The sequence below is a fragment of the Orbicella faveolata genome, unplaced genomic scaffold, assembly GCF_042242905.1.
Source record: "Orbicella faveolata isolate gen_17 unplaced genomic scaffold, um_ofav_v1 contig_48, whole genome shotgun sequence".
Taxonomy (NCBI): Eukaryota; Metazoa; Cnidaria; class Anthozoa; order Scleractinia; family Merulinidae; genus Orbicella; species Orbicella faveolata.
The window spans coordinates 15076473-15097810 of NW_028301578.1; the positions used below are offsets into that span (position 1 = coordinate 15076473).

Genomic DNA, 21338 nt, shown 5'->3' on the forward strand with positions numbered 1-21338 from the left:
TTCCCTGCAAGTACTTGTCCATATCAAACATGTTACTCACGAACCGGCAGGTATATTTTGCAGGGCGCAGGTTGCAGGTTGCAGGTTGAAATTTAATTATAACTGGAAAACCGCTGGCACTTAAAGGAAACGTACAGGTGGTAGACTTACTGTGACTGTTACATGACACTGTTTACAATCGCTCAGAAATAATAATAATAATAATAATAATAATAATAATAATAATAATAATAATAATAATAAACTCTGCATGGATAAAAGGGCAAGAAGACCTGCACAAAGACCTTAAGACCCAATCATGGAGAGCAATAAATATCGAAGAGACCACCTGTGCTATCAACAAAAGCAGCAACTGGAAATCACCTGGAAAGGATAAAGTTTCTAATTTCTGGCTTAAACATCTTGTCAGCTTACATGAAGACCTAGCAAAAGCTTACACAAAGGTTATTGAACACCCCGAAGAAACACCAGAATGGCTTACTGAAGGTATTACATATCTACTACCAAAAACAGAAGAAACAAAAAACCCAAAGAACTATAGACCGATTACTTGTCTTCCTACGATGTATAAGATTCTGACATCCATCATAGCAGAACGAACATACACTTTCTTGAATGAACACCAGCTCCTACCATCAGAGCAGAAAGGCTGTAAGAGAGGGAGCTACGGATGCAAAGACCAACTCCTGATAAACAAGATGATTCTGGAGGACTGTAAGACCAAGAAAAAGACCCTATCCACAGCCTGGATAGACTATAAGAAAGCATTTGATAGTGTACCTCACACGTGGATAATAAAGTGCATGGAAATCTATAAGATCTGCCCTGTGACTGTCAACTTTATCGCAGAAAGCATGAAATGTTGGAAGACAACGTTACACCTCAACCACGCTGAAGGGTCAATAACATCAAGGCCTATCAATATCAAAAGTGGAATCTTTCAAGGAGACTCTCTCTCTCCACTCCTGTTCTGTCTTGCCCTTGCTCCACTGTTCTCATTACTAAAGGCAACCACTTATGGATATGAAGCCCAGGGTAGAACAATCAGCCACCTCTTTTATATGGACGACCTAAAAACATATGCAAAAAGTGACAGCCAGCAAACCGGCCTACTCAATATTGTAAAGACATTCAGCAATGATATCAAGATGGAATTCGGGCTGGACAAATGCGCTAAAGCCACATTCAAAAGAGGAAAGCTGACAGAAACTTCCGATTTACAACTTGACATTGACACCTGTATCAAGGAACTAGACCAAGAGAACACATATAAATACCTTGGCGTGGATGAAGGTGATGGTATACAGCATGCCAAGATGAAAGAAAGAGTGAGGAAGGAATGCTACCGCAGAGTAAGGATGGTCCTAAAAACGGAGCTCAATGCTGCCAATAGATTTGAGGCAATCAACACCTTAGCTATCCCAGTGGTGACCTACAGTTTTAACATAATCGACTGGAAGATGAGTGAAATCAAGAGGTTAGACACAAAAACAAGGAAACTACTCACCCTATCAAAAATGCATCACACAAAAGCAGATGTAGACAGACTCTACCTCCCAAGAAATGCTGGTGGTAGGGGTCTTATCCAATTAGAAGCCTCCTACAAAACAACCACGATAGGGCTCGATACATACCTAAAGAACACTGATGATGCCCTAATCGAACTAGTGCAAGAACATGATGGCAGAAAGAAATTGTACTCTATACAAAGGCAAGCAGAACAATTCAAACAAGAACTAGACCTAACAATACCAGATAAACAAGCAGAAGAAACAACCACCAAATATGCAAAGAGGACCAAACAAATGGCACGAAATAAGACCCAAGAAAAATTAACAAAGCAGTGGGAGAACAAAGCCCTACATGGAAGACACCCAAAGAGAATAAAGGAGGCAGATGTTGACCACCACAAAACCAACCAGTGGCTCAAAAGCAGTGGACTGAAGGCAGAAACGGAAGGATTCATAATCGCAGCCCAAGACCAAAGCCTAGCTACCAGATCATACCACGCCAGCATTATCAAAGACGGTACTAGCCCCCTATGCAGGATGTGTAACAAATACGACGAAACAATTGACCATATCGTGTCTGGGTGTCCTGAACTTGCGAAAACAGAATATACCCACAGACACGATAAAGCAGCCGCGTATATACATTGGAAAGTCTGTCACAACTATAATATAAAGACATCAGAAAAGTGGTATGACCATGAGCCGCAAGCAGTTACAGAAAACGAGGATGTCACGATATTATGGGACATGCCAATACACACAGACAGGAAAATAACAGCCAACAGACCCGATATAGTGATTAAAGACCACAAAACGAAAACCTGTAAATTTATTGACATGGCAGTACCATCAGACAGAAACACATCCGTGAAAGTCAGTGAAAAACTATCCAAATATAAGGACTTGGAAATCGAAACAAGCCGAATGTGGGGCATGAGAACGGAAACGATACCAGTTATCATTGGAGCATTTGGAGCTATCAAAAAGGGACTAGAAACTTATCTTGGAAGAATTCCCGGCCAATTAAGCATCAGTGAACTACAAAAGATAACCTTGCTAGGTACAGCACACATTTTGAGGAGGGTGCTATCAAGCTAAAAACTGGCTATCCCCTAGTGCCCCAGGACCATGGTTTGGTCTCGGCCCTAAGGACTCTAAGCAAACATTACGTGAGGACGATAATAATAATAATAATAATAATAATAATAATAATAATAATAATAATAATAATAATAATAATAATAATAATAATTGTCGCGGCTAATCGCCGTCGAAAAGTACAGCAACGACGCAGCTCAACAAGGTCGAACCGAAAGCATACATTGGCGCCTCTGGCAGCCGCTATACGGTCCATGTGTGACCTTGGAGCACAGCTTACAGCCAGCTGGAATCAGCTGTATGTTGGTTTTTGCTGAGGGGGGAAAACCGGGGAAACCGGAGAAAAACCCTCGAAGCAGGGAAGAGAACCAATACGAACTCAACCCACTTATGGCGTCGGGTCCGGGAATCGAACCCGGGCCACATTGGTGGGAGGCGAGTGCTCTCACCACTGCGCCATCCCTGCTTCCCTAGAGGTGGCTTCCACCTGAGTGCCAAGCCCGCCGTAGCGATGGTAGGAGTGTATATTCCTATGATTTTAAGCCTGCAATGAATTATTGTTTTTGAAGAAACATCTGAAATATCATCTGAAATATCTGCTGAATTTGGTTTCTTCCCTGTGAGTACCAAAATGAAAGCACACTGAGCTTGTGCTAGTATATTCCGTCGGTTAAAATCTTATATTATTTCATTTCTTTATTTATTTGCTTCATTTGTGATGGCAATCTTCTGTTGTTAAGGGAAGTGTAGCTTACAGTTCTTGTTGACGCTGCGCCAAGAGATTTCGCACTCATGCTCTGTTGAAGAGACTAGAGGAGCCCGTTGAGTATTAAAAGATCGAGCGAGGCTCGACTAGAAAAATAAATAAAAATACATGTGAAGAAGAGCCGAGCGATAAGAAAAATACAGGATAGAATATAAAGACTTACAAATGTTTCCTGACTGTAGCGATGATGGTGAAGCTAGGTAGAGTATAGATTCCGCGACAATATTAACTTGGAGCTATAGAAAACGTTGAAAAGATTGGCGGGCTAAGAAACGGTAGCGTTTAAATAGTCCTAATTTGCATTCATAAATGGCAAGCTAAAATAAAAATTCGCACGTGGAGTCCCATAGGAAGACCGGAGCCAAATCTGGAATCGATGGAAACATCTGTGGAGCGGCCGTTCAGATGGCTTTGAAGAGATTTCCCAGCGTGTCGATCGATAAGTACTTATAGCGGATCGATCGTGTTTTCACTATGTGAAAGAGGCGAACTACTTTATGTGCGTATAGGTTAGTAATTATTTTTAGTGTCAGCGGTTTTCCAGTTATAATTGAATTTCAACCTGCAACCTGCAACCTGCACCCTGCAAAATATACCTGGCGCCTCCCGGCGACATTTTAAAAGATTTTAAAATTAAACGATTCGTCCTTGGTCGTAACATCGTCGCTTTTTAGCATCGTAGCTTTAAAGATTTCGAAGCGAGCATCGTGGCTTTCAGGATTTCAATGTTCATTGCCGAAGCTAGTGTTCCTTAGCTTGATAATTTTCCATTTTACCACTCCACGAAGGTCTCCTCGATAAAATTGAACGAAAAACCATCCTCGTGCCGCGATACGCTATGCTGCCGCACAAAAATGGTACAATACTTCCTTCTAGCCTTTCCATGTTCATTTGTCGCGGCTACTGTTGCTTAGCTTATCAACTTTCCATTTCACAACTCCACGGATTGAACCAAAAACCATCATCGTGTCGCGTTAACCGCCATGTATAAACACAGGCAGCCCAAGCGTCGCTCGCAGGGCTGCAATTGTGTGGCTAGAGGATTGAAATGAAAGATCAACCTTTGCCCTTGAATTCTGCGGTGGATTTGTGGCCGTGGGCACATTTTAGCCTGGGATTTTTGACTTCGTTCGGCAGGCTGTTCCGACTGAGGTGTTTCGCCTTGTCCTCTCTTTATAAAGGGAATATCGGAATTCAAAAAAGTCGCTTAAATCAAGTTCAATCGGTAAAATAACCACACCAGGAGCAAACAACACACGTATGGAACAAGGTAAGCCATTTTTATTGAGAATTTTCACTTTTAACTACCTTCAAGGATATCTTGTAGAAAATCCCATATAAACCCTTATAATTCGATGCCATATTGTGTTGCTTGTGTGGTTCATAGAGAGAGCTTGGGCTGCCTGTGGTATAAACTCCATGTTGCGGACAAAAATTTCGCCTTTCTAGTCCCCGGCTAAAACCTGCCAAACCTACACAAAGAAGTGCCTAGGACAAAAACTATACTTAGCAGGGGAGGGATAGGAGAAAACTATTTAATCCGGTTTTAATGAATAAATTAATCGAAATCGAATGAGTGAGTGATCGAGCGCCATCCGACTGACTCCTAAGCTCATGGATGTTACTTCATCCATGAGCAAAAAGGAACATAAAGAAAGAAGGAAAAAAAAATTGTAAATAAAGAGACCCAGGCCCTGACCCCGGCCTGATCCCGAGTCTGCGTTTTACTGACACCCTGTCCTTTTTCTGTTGGAATTATTTTTAGGAGGAAAAATTTTGATTTCGAAATAAAGTAAGGAAGTACACACTACTTGAAGGCATTTAGCGGTAAACAAAGAAAAAATATATCCTAAAAGATGCTATTCACCTCAAAATACTTGGTCTGAAAATGAATTTCGAAAAATTGAAACATTCTTGGTCGCAGTCAATCTTAATTTTTTTATTGTTGTCGGTCGTTAGTTGAACATTACACGCATAGGCGTACGCGCACCCTCGGACTTGGAGAGGCACAGGCTTCTCAAGCTCAAAATTCGACTCTGCAAACGTGGAACAACACGAGGGTGGTGTTGACAGCGCATGGTTTGGTTCAAATGGAGTTAATGGACCAATCAGATGAAACTAGATAATTTGACCTTGAGAATCCTGTTTGAAGGGTGATGGGGGGGGGGGGGGGGGGGGAGGGGCCGTGACCTTCATGCCCGAAAAAAATTACACAATGCCCGAAAGTGTGAGTGTTGTTCAAACGCACTCAAATCGCAGTAAAAACAAAAACCTTCACAATTCTCAAGTCTAATGATACTGTTATCATTACAAAAAAAGTTATTTTGAAATCTAGCATACTCTATGACCTCGATCGACAGCGTAGTAAATTCAGAAACTTATAAAAGAAACAGTTAATTCTTCCTCGTAAGAAAAGTTCAAGAAAATTTGAAAACGGCTCTCTGTGGAGCCAATCAAATCGACTCTTTTCAGAGCCACCATGCCACAAAAACAAAGGTCTTGGTCTTCGTTTGCTTTGATTCTTTTGTCGTTGTTTTGTTGATGGAAATAATGACCATCTCGTGGATTTCCACGATACACATCAAACGACATATGGCTTTTCCAAAACAGAGTACCTGGATCCTTATATCATTTGACCTCGACTCCGTTTTGACAAGGAAAACGTCAGAGTAAGTAGCTTACAAACCTGGCCTTGACAACCCTTTAGAATGTTTTCTCCCCATGAGTACTTTTGACCGAATCGTCAGCGTTTTGCCCGAAAAATTTCCAAAATATCTGAAACTGATGGGGGGGGGGAGGGACTGCAGCACCTCCCGCCCCCCCCTGGCCCGTACACCTATGATTACACGGGGAACTATAGAAGTAAGAGGGGGAGGTTGAGATGTTTGTAGCGGTGTAGAAAGCTACAGATACCTAAAAAAAAGCACCCAAAACAATGGAATAATCCAAATGGACAACAGAAACCAGGCAAGATGAGTATATTTTCTTTGGTTTATTCAAAAGAAGGTAATATTTTATTTCGTTGCACGTTTTTTATCTCTCGTTATTTTAAAATGCCTTGTAGAGCGCCTAAAGTGTAACACAACACAGCCTACTTTAGGTAGTCACGTTCCACTCGATACATAAATCATTTGACCGCTGTGGGGTTAAATGGCTTTTTTGAGAAAACATTCTTTTTTATAATTGGTTGTCTGAAGATGCAACTTGACCTGTGTATTAATTTGTTTCTTTAGTTTTCTATATCTTTTTCATCTTACTATTTTTCAGTGCTGAAAATTTTTCAAGGTTTTCGTTTGAACTTAGGAGGTGGAGTTGACAAGAGTTGACACCACTGAAACTGGACTGTTCTTTATTTTTTTCCTAAACGTGAACTGCTAACTATGAAAATCGTGAGCTGAATATATACCATTTTGAATAAATGAAATTACCGCGATATGAACGGTCCACTTCAGGCGGTGTGAATGTGTTTATTATTATTATTTCTTAAATTTCTACTTTTAGTTTAATTATGCATTTAATTATTCTTTCAATTCACTTTTAAATTTCATTTTATTTCTATTTTTTCTTTTTTATTTAATTTTAATTTATTATTTTTTTTTACACTCCGCACTCCGCCCTCCGCACTCCGCACTCCGCACTCCGCACTCCGCACTCCGCACTCCGCACTCCGCACTCCGCACTCCGCACTCCGCACTCCGCACTCCGCACTCCGCACTCCGCACTCCGCACTCCGCACTCCGCACTCCGCACTCCGCACTCCGCACTCCGCACTCCGCACTCCGCACTCCGCACTCCGCACTCCGCACTCCGCACTCCGCACTCCGCACTCCACGTTTTCGGAACAGCCCTGGAATTGCCCGTCTTGCTTGCTTCAGATGAGGAGAGCGAGCTAAACGGTAAGTAGTTTCATTAAATTAGTATATGTAATAGGACTACATGCTGTAGAAAATTCTGAGGACTGCAAAATTGGACGAGGCCGTGGAGAAGGGAGAACCAGGGGCTACTAGCCGGGACGAACCGATATATTCGGGCAAGCGATATTTTCGGGCGAGCAATATTTTCGGGCGAAAGTTTACTTCAAGAGCTGAAGAGCTGAACTGAAGAACCAGTTCCAGAAGTGGTCGAATTCCGTCCCGCTGATTGGCCAGGAAAATATTTTTCTGGCCAATCAGCGGGACGGAAATCGACCACTTTTGGAACTGGTTCGGTAAGAATAAGTTCCTAGGGGCTCTTCAGCTCTTGAAGTAAACTTTCGCCCGAAAATATAGCCTCGTCCCGGCCAGTAGCCCCCGGGTTTCCGAGGATGGGGCTGAGTCCAATTTGGCAGTCCGAGGAATTTTTTGAATCCAATTATTTCCAAATTGGACAAGCGTGTAGTCCTATTACCTATTAATCAAATAACATCCAAAACAGATGAACATGGTGAACTTGCGGTCTCGTAGTATGCTGTAATTCTTGCGGTTGTTCTTTAGATGGTGGTCTAAAGGACCTTGAATAACAGCCAGGCTATCTGGCTCCTATTCATCTCCGTTTTGCATTCCGGATAAAATCGGCAAAGAACGTCGTCAAGCTCGTCTTCAGGAATCTCCTCAAGCTTTTTCACTTCACTTTGCCACAGATTAAATGCTTTAACGGCCAGGTTTTTGTGCTTCTTTGAGTGTTCTTGGTCTGATTATTCTCCCTCATCTCGAGTAAATCAGTAGCATCTATCTCTGGAAACCTAGCTGAAGACTCCATTTGAAAATTTGAGACGTCAAAAAGGTGGAGAGAAAACTCGGGAAATTCCGCCATTATCAAAACATAATAAAACTTTGCGAGCCACATTCGCTCGGTGACGTGTGATGGCAGTGATAATAGCTGCAACCTGATTGGTCAATGCTTGGCTCTTTTATTTATCTTGACATTTAATTGGTTGATGGAAAGTATCCAGATTTTTCTCAAATTGGACAGTTTGATCAAAGACGCCCCTGGCCCCGCCCCTGATCAAAGCTAAACTAAAGGTTCGAGCAAAAACTATCCAATTTATTTTAAATTCGGAGAGTTGGCAAAAATTGATAAAAAAATAGATCTGTTGGCATTATTGGATTTTGATGCAGCTATATAATTAACGATAAAATAGGCTGCATGTGTGTATGCATTTGCTATGTCGACGCAACTGCAGGCCAGCAGGTTTGGCACGTGGTCGCAGTGGTCGTACTTTCGCAGTCGTCAAGCAAAACCCCTGGACTGGATTTTGTGATTTCCGTCATAATTAAAGCCAAATGCTTAGTACTTCGACGGTGTTTTCATATATACGTTTTCGCCGGTTCATGAGCGGTTTATTAAATGTGCAATCATCATAGCTGCAAAATACCAATTTAATATCACAAAACTTCCAGGAGAGCCATGCAACAAAATATATCGGTGTGATAGTAAACATACAGGGCCGGGTTGTTCAAAGAGCAAATTTGTGGCGATAAGCGCCGTGCAACTAGGCTACGATTAGGTTCGATTAGTCCATCGTTTCTCTCTGATTAGTCGGGCGGGCGAACGTGAGCGCTTCGGAGAATCGCCTCATAAAAAAAAAACACCACGCGCGGGAAGGTGTCTCCTCGCGCATTCTCTCGCGCGCTCGCGGTCGCTAACTCGTCTCATCAGCGAGAAGTCAGGGACTACTCGTATTCTACCGCGCAACCGAGCAACTGGCCAGAAAATTAAATGTTGCAAAATATAGTGCTGAGAAGCAAACGTTCTGGCCGGGTCATTTTATTTAGACACTTTCGTTATCTTTTTACCGTTCACATAATAACGGTAGTCTAGCTGTCACTCAATGGGGAAAGGATCCTGTTGTGATGATAAAAAGCAAGAGGAAAAAAAAGCGACTCAGGGTTCTGTAGGGTTTCTGAATTCACTTTTCGCAAAGGGATGTAGCTGCAGGGAAAATTAAGGTGATGACCAGTTTGACAGGAACAGCAAACTTTTTAAGTCACCTAGGCATTCTATATGACAGCTTTGGTATAACTTGTAAAGGTTGTACCTCTCAGTTAATTGCGCCGAACAAGTCAGTCAGAATTTGAACAAAGTCATGTAAACGAGTACATCAAATGTGTTGCGAGGATTGTAAAAGAAACATAGAATTATACCAGCTCAAGGAAGATTCAGCAACCAATGGTTCCCAAGGGACTGTGTCCCAAAAGGTGCAAACTTTTGTAGACCTTTTTATTGAATGGTGCGAGGAGCCTTACCAGCAAAATCGCAGTTCAATTAGTAATCCACATTACAAAGATAACATAGACTGGAAAACTTTCCTTACAACAACAGTAGAGAATTTGCACGCAGTTTCTCATTTCAAGCACGAGACCTTTGATGCTCTTCAATATGCTACAGACTTCGCTACAATATCAAAGAAGTCATTAAGGCGTGTAACCAAATGGGGGTAAAATACTTTACCCATCCATCCTCGTACTACCTGGTGCCACAAACGGTGGCAAGTCAAAGCGTGGATACGGTTTGATTAGGCGGTCAAAAAACGGTCAGCCACGTCATTACGGTAAATTGCTGGTTTTCAGTGTCACGCCATTCAAAATAGATCAAAATAAAAATCAAAACCGTTCAATAGATAAAGTCCAGAATCTGGGAAATGAAAGAAGGTAAATATGGAAAGTCTCTCGCCAAGATTCTGGTCACAGCAACTTTTCTTATGCAAGATATGCGGAAAAGTATTTTACCCAAATTTATAGAGATTTGTATGGAGACGCCATGCTGGTGCCCATCCGTATGGGCACCAACATGGCGGCCGGAAACCAACAGAAACATCTGTCACTGAGTTTTGCTACAAAAGCGTGAATTTATCCCGCGAGGAACTCTAAAACATTAAAATAATACTTTTTCTAAGACATGAACTGTTCAGATTGCCAAATTTCCCGAAATAAATCACTATTTTAACCATCATGACTGCTCTTTAGGCCGTCATGTAATGCCGCGTCACGCAAAAGCTTAGAAATTCAAGCGTAGTGTATCACAAAACCGAGAACCCATTCGGAGCGAAAATTTGTATGAATATTAGTTTTAAGCTGCTCTTATACATCATTAAAGTAAAATCTCAGGAACATCACTAGTTTTGTAGTTTGAATTTTAGTGACGTCATGTGAAAACCAGCTATTGAAGAACTGTTATCGATACAGCATGGATGTTATTTCAAATGTTTCATTGGGCACATTAAGCTTTAACAAATACAAGTAAATATACTTTCTTGTTTTATTTGTTTTGAATTCGCCAAAGTATCGCAGTGTCCATGTAGGAATGAAGATATAGACCAGATATAGTTTACCGTGGTAGTGTACTACCACAGTTTTCTACCCCAGAATGTTCCTGAGACTTTACAACAATGAAAATTAAGCTGATTTTTTTAAACAACGGCAACAAATTTTTAACAGATACGTTAACCGTAACCATAGAAAAATTAACCGTTAGCCGTTAAAAGCCAAAATATTAACCAATATAGCCGTAAAATACACTACCCCATTCAGATCCTCTCGGCAAAACGCACTGTGGGATTGCCGTCGAAATCTTCAGAACGTACACAGAAACCTTTAGATGTCTTCGGATATAGTCGGGTCAGGAAAAACCCTAACACCGTTACGTTGCTAACACTCGCAGGATGAAGATCTCACGCCAGTGACTTGACCATAGTACAGAGAACTTAACAACAGAATCTGCATGCCTTTTGGTTGGCTCTTTTACGGTATATGTAGACAATGACTATTAGTGCAAGAACGAGTACTGCTGCAACGACGATAGCAGCGGTGACGTAACGCGACATTCCACCCATGTAGTCGTCATCGTGATCAGAAGGAAAATCTAGTGTGCATGAAGAAATAGAAAAATATCCATTAATTTATAGTAACCAATCACATCAGAGCATGTGGTCCTAACAGGAGAATTCCTCCTAATAATAGACATCTCAAGCCACATGTCTAGTAACATTCCATCCATCAGAGCCTCTCTACTCCGAGTTGTATAAATGGGTACGGGTGAACTTAATGCTGAGGGTAGTCCTGCGATGAACTAGCATCCCATTCATAGTCGCTTCATGCTACAGAAACTGGGATATTATATAGCTCCAGCGTGATGGGCCACTTGGCTCGTATGCGGACTTTACCTTTACTTTTATTTTCGGGGAGCAAGAAAACGTTATATATAGCTGGTGCGACTGAGCTCTTTTTAAAGAGACGAGACGGAAACTCGTAAAAATAGTTCTTAAAACATGAGCTGACATTCTTCGTTACAGTTTGAATTTATGTTGCTGCCACATGGGTGAACTTTTCATGTCTAGACCGTGTTCTCTGTGGTTCGACAAGTAAACTACTCGGATACTGGACCATCCCAAGGGTAAGATGCTTCCAACATTGGGGGCCAGATCATTTTCAGCAGGAGCTACGAAACTCTGGAATGGCCTACCTGAAGAGCTTTGTCAAGCAACATCACTTGACAGTTTTAAATCTCGACTTAAAACTTATCTTTTTAAGAAGTATTTTTATAATTTATAATTTTATTTTATTTCTGTAGTGATTGTAAAGCGCTATTGATCAGAATATGTCAATATGCGCTATATAAATTGGTAAATTATTATTATCATCATCATCACCATCATCATCATTATTATTATTATTACTGTAGCAACTAGATTTTCTTTGTCTTTTTGTTTTTTTATCTCACGTTTTTGCGTGACCTACTCGATAGTGCTTAAGCGATGATCGTTATGCATAGTTTTGTATCCATTTTCGTCAGTGCTTGTTAGCGGCTGGCAGATAAGTTTCTCCGGTTTCTACCGCGTTTTCTTGGCTAGCATTTCACTGTTGTGAGCTTCTGGAGTATTATTCTGAAGAGTTTATCCTGTTGGACTTGCCACAGTTTGTTAGTTTATTTTACTTCGCTATCAGTTTCTTGTCGCTATATTTTTGCACTTAGGCATTTTGTCTTGTTTATTTTTCAGTTGAATCACACCCACAATAACACAATAACACACTCACTCACTCTCGCGCTTATGCGCACAATGATTAAAACCTGTGCATTCGAACTGTGGCGTCGTTGTCTGTAGCGTCTACCTACAGATACTGTAAACTGTTGCTACTTCATACGTTAGTCTTCTGTTTCAATATCTCAGTGCGCTGGCCGAGTTTTCAATTTTAAATTGAAGAAACGTTCCTTTTAATACGTTCCTGTTAAAAATGATCCAACGTTCTAATATGAAGAAAAGTTTCTGTTAGCACGTTCCTGTTACTTGATGAAAAATGTACGGGTTTTGTATTTTAAAACATGCGCAGCGTAAACTGAGGAAGCACGAATTGGCATTTCACGACATATAAGCGATACCCTCCTCTGTTCTATAGTGCCTTAATTATCGTCATCAAATTACTGACCGGTCGGAACTATCACTTGACTATCGACTGGGGGATTGTGAGGGGAGGTGAGGTGGGTTCGCGACTTTCGGGATTTATAAGTCGCCACATTTTTTTGATGTTATTTTCGGGGCGGGGAGCGTGGGAAGGGAAAAGTGGGTTGTTACTGTCAGATTTTACGGTATTGTTATTATCGTGCACCCTCAACATGAGCCTCTGGCTCGTAAGATTGTGCAAGCACTTCCTGTGTTATTGAAATTAAATAAATGACTTAATTATTTAGCTGCAACACGTGTTCATTTTAAATGCTAAACTTTGCCAGCCATGTCAGCTACCGATTTTAAGTCTATTAAATTTCACCTACAGTACAAAAATTTGCACGAAACCCGAGATTATTTGTAACTTGAATATGACGAGTAATCTATTCACTTGCTGGCTAAATAGAAAATGGCCATTAACTTTACGTCTGCCGAGTTGAAATTTTCCACAATCAACACAAGTCGATATTGATAGGAATTGACTTAACTCTTTAAACTTATCTTGTTTTCGTTGGGTACGCAGAATTATTGGTGTTCCAGTAGTATACATTGCGACTCTCGATCTTAATAAACAGACAAATGTTGGAAATAGGCAGAAACTTGTTAAAAATTCCAACTTTTGGGGGGGTAGGTCAGTTAGCTACCGTAAATTTCCGAAAGTAACGACACTTGTTACTTCCGGAATTACCAGCCTTTGGGGCTTGCTACTTTCGGGGGGTCGTTACTTTTAAGGGGTCATTACTTGCGGTGAATAAAAAACGTTCTATAAAGTTGTTACGAATGAGCGCTTTTTACGAAATGAAAGACGAGAATTCTTGAAAATAGTTCTTAAAACATGAGCTACAACTCTTTGTTCCAGTCTAAATCTATGAGTGCTGCCATATGGGTACATGGGCTCGTTATGTCTATATCGTGTTGTCATTGGTTGGCAGGAAAGCTTGCCAGATACCGTAAACTGTTTTTGTTGCATGACGCACTACTATGTCAGTCTGCTGTAACAAGATCTCAGTGCACCGGTTAGGTTTTCAATCTAAACTTGAAGAAACGTTCTTTCCAATATGTTTCAGTTGGTAGCCAATCACAGCGCAGGATTTGATTCATCTTGCCCGCTCACGGAGCTAGTCATATAACAATAATTTGTATCAAGGGTTCCTATAGTACCTTCTTGTTACTTAAAGAAAATTATGCGGGTTTTGTCTTAACACGACGCAAAGCACGAATTGCATTAACGTTTCACAGCTGCGCTTCGTGGCATAAACGATGCCTTTCCTTGTTGTAGAATGCCTTGAATCAAGTTACGGAACCTAACTTTCACTTGACTATTGATTGGAAAAATCAGTTTATGCTATTGAACCTTGGTTTCACTATTTTCGGGGAGGGGAGGGAGTTAGGGTGGACTTGTTACTTTCGGAGGGGTCACTACTCTTGTGGGGTCTCTTATTATCTTTGACGTTACTTTCGGGGGTTGTTACTTTCGGAAGTTTACGGTAAGCGTGGAGTAGTTGAATTTGGGAACACCAAACATAAATCCATCTAGTGGCAGAGAGGAAGATTTGAACCCCGGACCTGCGGATTTCAAGTCAAACTCCTTAACCACTAGGCCACGCTCGCGCCTACAATCGGATTGAACTCAGATCAGGCACAAATTTAACGCTACGAAAAACATGAAATAAAGCAAGCAGGGACGGACGCCATCTCTCTTTCTTGCTGTACTCTTACCTATCGTCGGAGTCAGTAGAGTGATACCTGGGTAACCATCATCATCAGGTAATGTGGTATAATTGGCACACTGATCGTTTTTCTCTGCCATTGGATCCTTGTCCCCTTCACAAAAGGGATTGAACGGACCGATGACCTTTTTTAGTATACCATCGGCCTCATCTGAGGGATTGCAGTAGGTACGCCTCGCGTGACTGGTACACTGTTTGGCTTTGTCACGTTTCCTGTCACGATGAGAAAACCACAAATATAAGTAAATCAAGAAGTAACTCTGTTGTTCTACTTAGGGAAATAATTTGGTTTTCAGATCTCTTTTGAACAGAGGCGAGTTCTTAGCCAAAGCCGGTTTGTATTTAACAAATAGATTCCATGTTGTCGTGCGTCTGTTCAGTAATAGATCCAGACATGTCCAGGATTGAACGCTACTGAGATTCAAATTCCTTATAATAAGCATCACAAAGTGTCCTCATTGATAAATAAAGTCACCAAAACACACAATTCTGTCAAATATGAAGTAGTATGAAAATGTCAAATAACCCTGCCATATATGAAATACTAATTAAACAATACTTGCGTTCAATCCTCGACATAACTGGATAGATCGCATTTGACGTCAAAATGTGGCGAGAACAAAAAAAAAAAAAAAAAAAGAGGCGCAGGTGGCGATAGCCGGGTGTGTCACTGATATTCTTACCACATTTTGACGTCTTTTGTGATCTATTACTGAACAGACGCACGGTAACATGGATTCTACTTGTTTTATTTGAATAAAGAACAAAGAATACTAACGACGTCATTTATACGTCTGTATTCCAATAGATCATAAGAAAGAACCACTCAAAATGCGAAAATAATTTTTATAACATGGTATCACTTTATGAGCTACGTGGTCAATCTCGTCTCCAGGTTCTGCTTTTTTTTTTTTTTTCTTTAAATAAATACCAAGAACGCTGACTCTGACGGGTCCGATATTATGAGCAAGCCCCGCTTGCACATTTTTAACTGTCTAGCAATCAGCTCCAAGTGCAAACGGTAAAAAGACAGTGAATCCAGGACTCCACCCCCAAATCGAACTTGACCCAGCCTGCGTTCTTGGTGCTGAATAACAAAAAAGCGTGCTCCAAGGAAAAGATTGGAAGATGGTAGGTGAGAAAATCTAAGAGCGTATGCCCAAAATTTAACTTGAAAAGGCGGACGTGTAGCGGGGATAATCAATAATTATTGGACAAGTTTGAGGAAAAGATCGTAACCTGTCAGTGGCGAGGAGATTGCCGAAACCAAAGGCTGAGACAAATAATTGATTTGCAAGACACTGAAAAATAACGATGTTTTGCCCAATAACCTAATTTAATAATTGTTTCACACTGGGGATTTAACCCCCTTCCAGCGCTAAACAGGTGCAAGTACACCAATTTTGCTTCATTTTTCGTTAAACTTTGCTCATATCCTTGGATTACTGTCTTGATCATTTTAGTTGGAAAAAACTGACAAAATGTAAAAACTTTGACGTCATAATTAATGACGTCAACAACACGTGATATATGACGGTTATAATTTCATACTATAACCCACATCAAATGATAGAGCACGACTAGGAAAACAATGTACTGAAAACCGTTTCTCAATATGACAAATATTTCATCAATTATAACAATTTAGATTAATTTCAGTGTCCCCCCGGAACTATACTTTTTTCTTGAATTTAACCCTCTTGGTTTACTTTCTTCAGTTTTCATTGAAAAATGCTACGAATTCGAAAAAATGAAGATCTTGGTGTACCTAACAATCGTATCGTTTTGGATTTTTTGTTTTCGCCTTTAGAACGATAATTTATTCTCCGAAATAATCGATGACGTAACTTTTTGTGACGTCACACAATAGTTTTTGGTTGCTTATAAACACATGAATAACTTTAATTTGGAATTTTTAGCTATACCCGTTTTTTTCATCACAAGCAATTAGCCTGCAATATAAGTGGAGTTGCAAACACGGAAAAGGGCTTTCATTTCGAAAACTTTATCTCAGGGGGGATCACTGCTTTACTGAATGAGCATTCCTTGAAGTTCGAATTGTCATCTTTCCTTTAATATTTCTGATATTAAAAAAACGGTTTTCAGTTTTCAACTTCTCTCATTGCCCTCTTTTAAAAGCGTTAAAACAATGTTGGAATATCCAAACTTTAAATTAAGAGTATGGTTTGACGTCATCATCTGAATTTTTCTGCCACTTTTTTTGTCAAAAAATGTGGACTTGTGTTCTCTATCCACTTGCCAAGTTTGATAATGGTATGTCAAGTTTATTTGAAGTTATGTTAAAAGGAGCGCTCAAAGGGGTTTTTATCCCCAGTGTGTTTTATCATTCGATTACCAAGTTTGTTTTCATATTTAAATCACTCTCTGACAGCTCAGGGAAGTGATCCGTTATTTTTCACCCGAGAGCGTAGTTACAATTACGTATGAGCAGAATATTATTTGGAGCAAAGCACATTTAGATGGTATTACACATAAACAGACCATTATTAGTAGGCAGTTATTTGCAGGTCATTTGCAGGTCACGTGGTAGGCTTTAGGTCAATGCATGTATGGAATGATAACTATAGTTAGTGAACGCGCTAAAAAAGAGTTAATTTTTTTCTTTTTTGCCAAGGAAAAATCACAGTTAGAAGTAGCCATCGGCGAGCAAAATGGTCCATAATAGCGTGGCCATATGAACCTTGCAGTGGCCTAAAACGGTTCCGGCAAAAGATATGAATAGATCTCAAACAGGAGTATACAATTTTCTGACTTCATTGTTCAAATAATTATGAGGTGCGAGACAAGCTCTCCTTCCTATTTTCTCATGCACTCACAAATAAACGACATCAGGGTTAAAAAGAAATATGTGTTATTTGCCGGTTGGGAGGTCCGAAAAGCGAAAAGCTGTGGCAAAGGGCAGAATTTGCAAAACTGAGGTGACAGTTTTTCACTATACCGACCAAGCAAAGTCGGTAAATTACTTTTTTCGCTCTCTCTTTTTCTCAAAACTCTTCTTTAATGTTGACCTTTACCACACACATACATCGCGCTATAACGTGACCGTGATTAGAGATATGAAAACCCGGACGGGACTAAGAACCAATCAGATTGCAGTATTCGTTACTGTGCACTTTTAAAAAAATGTAAAAGATCTAATGTTATAAATACCTGCATAGAGATGGATGTGAAAAACTACTGGAAAAGGTTGCCGCAAAGTCACTGAGGCAGTGATGAACTTCCTCCTTGTGCTTGTTAGAACACGTAGGGAGGGATAACAGCAGAGGTCTCTCCAAGTCAAATCCGTTGCAGTATAGCTTCTCGATGTCCATTATATCGGCCTCTAGCAGGCTTTTTGTATGATCATCGGTAGTTAAACAGTTCTGGGATGCATCTAAGACTTGTTTGTACAAGATCCAAAACTGAAGCCTTAAATAATAAGCCAAAAACATTTCAAGCGCAAATTAACATCAAGGGTTTAAAACAATAGTGAATAAAATATTCAGTTAGCTGATATTTTATTGAATTTTTAAAATCACAGCTCTAGAGCTGAATAAGGTAACACTTTACAAAATAATTGAAATAGCAAGAATAAGCTAAAATGTAATCCACGAAAAACACGAAATAAAGTCAAAAGTTGTAAATAGCAATAACGCAGTACCAAATAAAATCGCCTATGTACACTGCTGTAGAAAAAGCTAGCCATTCTTTAGTCTGTTCATTTTTGCAAATAGGATCGTGATATCTTCGATAATTTCTCAGATCAAAACTACATGTAGGCCACTTTTCTACGACAATTGTCCAGTTCAGGCTAGTTCCTCTGAAATGGTTCAATTGCCGATTAATAAAACCATTCTTTTCATAATCAAAATTATTCAATCTTACCCGCAATCTGCAGCAAGGTCTTTACGCAAGCGCTTAAAGAAGCACGTTTCGTATTCTCGGACAGCGCAGTAGTATTCCATCGATGAACAATTACTAACTGCTGGCGGTTCAGCATTGCTCTGCTGCAGCCAACCTAAATAACAGTTAGTCAATTAGTGTTAATAGTAACAGTACGAGTAGTAGTAGCAGTGGCAGGGGCATGCAATGGCAGTGGCTGTAGCGATGGGTGCCAATGGAAGTGAGAGTGATGAGTTCCAGTGCCAGTGCCAGTGCTAGTGGTAGTGGTAAAATGTACTTAAAAGTTGGCTCAAAACAGTTTCCAGAACTTTCCAAGATTTAGATTTTGAATTTGATGGTTCATTTTTACCACTCTCTGTCAGTTGATGTTACCATCATGGTATCAAAAAACTGCCCAATAATATGTGAACACGTTTTTGCTAATGATTTTTGTGACACAATTGATTACCAAAGAAACAGTATGACGTGCTAAAAACACGCTTTGTTTCAGTTTTAAGTACTTATGCTTTAAGAACGACACCACGAAACCCTTTTTCAATTATTATCGAAATTTGATAGGTAGGATAATATGCAACTTGAAGTAAAGTTTAAAAAAATTGTTATATGTGTCTGAGAGCCACCTTACATTTTCGGAAAGCTAAAATAAAGGGAGTTTTTAGCAGATAACATATAGTGTTACGAAAATGATAGCAACGTGTTCATCAATGATTGGGCAGTTTTTTTGATAACATGATTGTAGCATCCACTGATAAAGATTGGTAATAGCGGAGCTCCGGCGACCCCAAGGACTGCTAAGCGGAGCACCATAACAATAGGAACAGAACCGCATGCATGCACAGAACTAGAAACCCAAGCAACTCTTTTATCATGGTCAACATGGCTAGCAGCATGGATCGCGGGCGCGAGCGCTCAACGGCGACGACGACGACGCCGCCCAGGACGTCGCACAACATGGCGGCCATACTCCAGGTAATACCAAGTCTTGGGTTACAGCGTACGTCTGATGTTTGACATGCATGTTACAAACGATAGCAGAGGTTCATCTAACGTTTTTAAGATGGGGTTGCACTGAAGCAAAAAAATTAAGATAACGACAGAAAGCAAGAATTAACAAGCAAAGAAGAACGTGAAAGAGATCGGGCCAGCCCCGGGGAAGGAGTCGAAAAAATGCTGAACAATGCCGTGAATTCTAGCGAGTCAAGGGCTAGAGAAAGGAGATGAAATAATACCGAACAGTGGCGTAAAGCAAAGCTAACAAGGGCTATAGAAAGGAGGTGAAATATTCAAAAAACCGACTCAGAAAACTACAAAACTTCCCAAGTTAATTCGCGCCTCGAGATACTGCAACCTCGTTCCCAGGGCCTTCTCCTCGACAGTTTTAAAAATGGTGGCTCGCTCTTACATAAAGAAATTTATACTTGGTTTCACTATTTTCGGGGAGGGGAGGGGGTTAGGGTGGGCTCGCTACTTTCGGAGGGGCAGCTACTCTTAGGGGTTCGCTTCTTTCGGGATTTATTACCTTTTTGACGCTACTTTTGGGGGATCATTATTTTCGGAAGTTTACGGTATACAAAAAGCGCGGAGCAGTTGAATTTGGGAACACGAAACATAAATCCATCTGAAGTATATATGAAATAATTCATATTTGAACTGCGGTAGTAGATGAAAGTGTAGTATGATCATCGCAGTAAATTTTCCAATTTAAGCAACTGGAAAGAAGAAGCCTGAAAGAAAAAAAAAAAAAAAAAAAAAAAAAAAACAGGGCTTCATCGGGATTCGAACCCGTGACCTCCGCGATACCGGTGCGATGCTCTACCAACTGAGCTATGAAGCCACACATTGGGAGCGAGGTTAATTAATAGGAACTCAATTAATTGACCTCGCTCCCAATGTGTGGCTTCATAGCTCAGTTGGTAGAGCATCGCACCGGTATCGCGGAGGTCACGGGTTCGAATCCCGTTGAAGCCCTGATTTTTTTTTTCAGGCTTCTTCTTTCCAGTTGCTTAAATTGGAAAATTTACTGCGATGATCATACTTCACTTTCATAAATCCATCTAGTGGTAGGGGGGAAGATTTGAACCCGGGACCTGCGGATTACAAGTCCAGCTCCTTAACCACTACGCCACGCTCGCGTCTACAATCGGATTGAACTCAGATCAGGCACAAATTTAACGCTACGAAAAACATGAAATAAAGCAAATAGAGAGGGACGCCATCTCTCTTTTCCGCTGTACTCTTACCTAACAATTTCGGTTGACTGAGACCTGGGCAACCTTCATCATCGGGATTCTGACAAGGTGGTGTGGTGTAATTGGCACATTGATCGCTTTTCTCTGCCATTGGATCCTTGTCTCCGTCACAAAAGGGATTGAATGAACCGAGGACCTCTTTTAGTATACCATCGGCCACATCTGAGCGATTGCAGTAGGTACGCCACGCGTAGATGATGCACTGTTTGGCTTCGTCACGTTTCCTGTCACGATGGAACCAAACATGATGAGGAAACCACAAATAAAAGTAAATCAAGAAGTAACTTTGTTGTTCTACCTAGGGAAATAATTTGGTTTTCAGAGTCCCTGTCCATAAATATGGAAAATAACTCGGCAAGGGTCGAAAATTCGATTTCGCTCATCTTTTTATGGTAGATAGGCTAGGGCATCACAAAAACTACTGGATAGTTTTTTTGGCAAAATATCCTTTTATTTCACAGAAATATGCAAATTACCAAATTCCGCTAAAATCGTCATTTGACGCACCATTTTATTAAACAAGTTTGAGAGCCTCGCATGTAAAACCACACCATTCGTCCGTCTTTAAAACACCCAAATATTTTTGTGCAATGTTTAAATGTGTACTGGGTTGATTTAAGGGAATGTTGCGTTGTCTTTTTGGGTGCCAAAAAATTAAATTTC

At 40.5% G+C, this 21338-nt stretch overlaps 2 protein-coding genes across 2 annotated transcripts in view; one reads left to right on the forward strand and one right to left on the reverse strand.

Moving 5' to 3' along the window:
• The first annotated feature begins 1011 nt into the window (after positions 1-1011).
• LOC149096673 (uncharacterized) lies at positions 1012-2621 on the forward strand. Its single transcript, XM_089280963.1, has one exon. It carries the CDS (start codon positions 1062-1064, stop codon positions 2607-2609), a length of 1548 nt encoding a protein of 515 aa, XP_089137089.1. The 5' UTR covers positions 1012-1061; the 3' UTR covers positions 2610-2621.
• Positions 2622-9526: 6905 nt separating this feature from the next.
• LOC110044854 (uncharacterized) overlaps positions 9527-21338 on the reverse strand; it is a 34720-nt gene continuing 22908 nt past the window's right edge. The window contains exons 4-8 of the mRNA XM_089281299.1: positions 20667-20899; positions 18409-18541; positions 17695-17952; positions 14513-14736; positions 9527-11214 (exon numbers count right to left, since the gene is read on the reverse strand). Coding sequence (XP_089137425.1) covers positions 11057-11214; positions 14513-14736; positions 17695-17952; positions 18409-18541; positions 20667-20899 — 1006 coding nt within the window. The 3' untranslated portion in view covers positions 9527-11056. The remainder of the gene's footprint in view (positions 11215-14512; positions 14737-17694; positions 17953-18408; positions 18542-20666; positions 20900-21338) is intronic.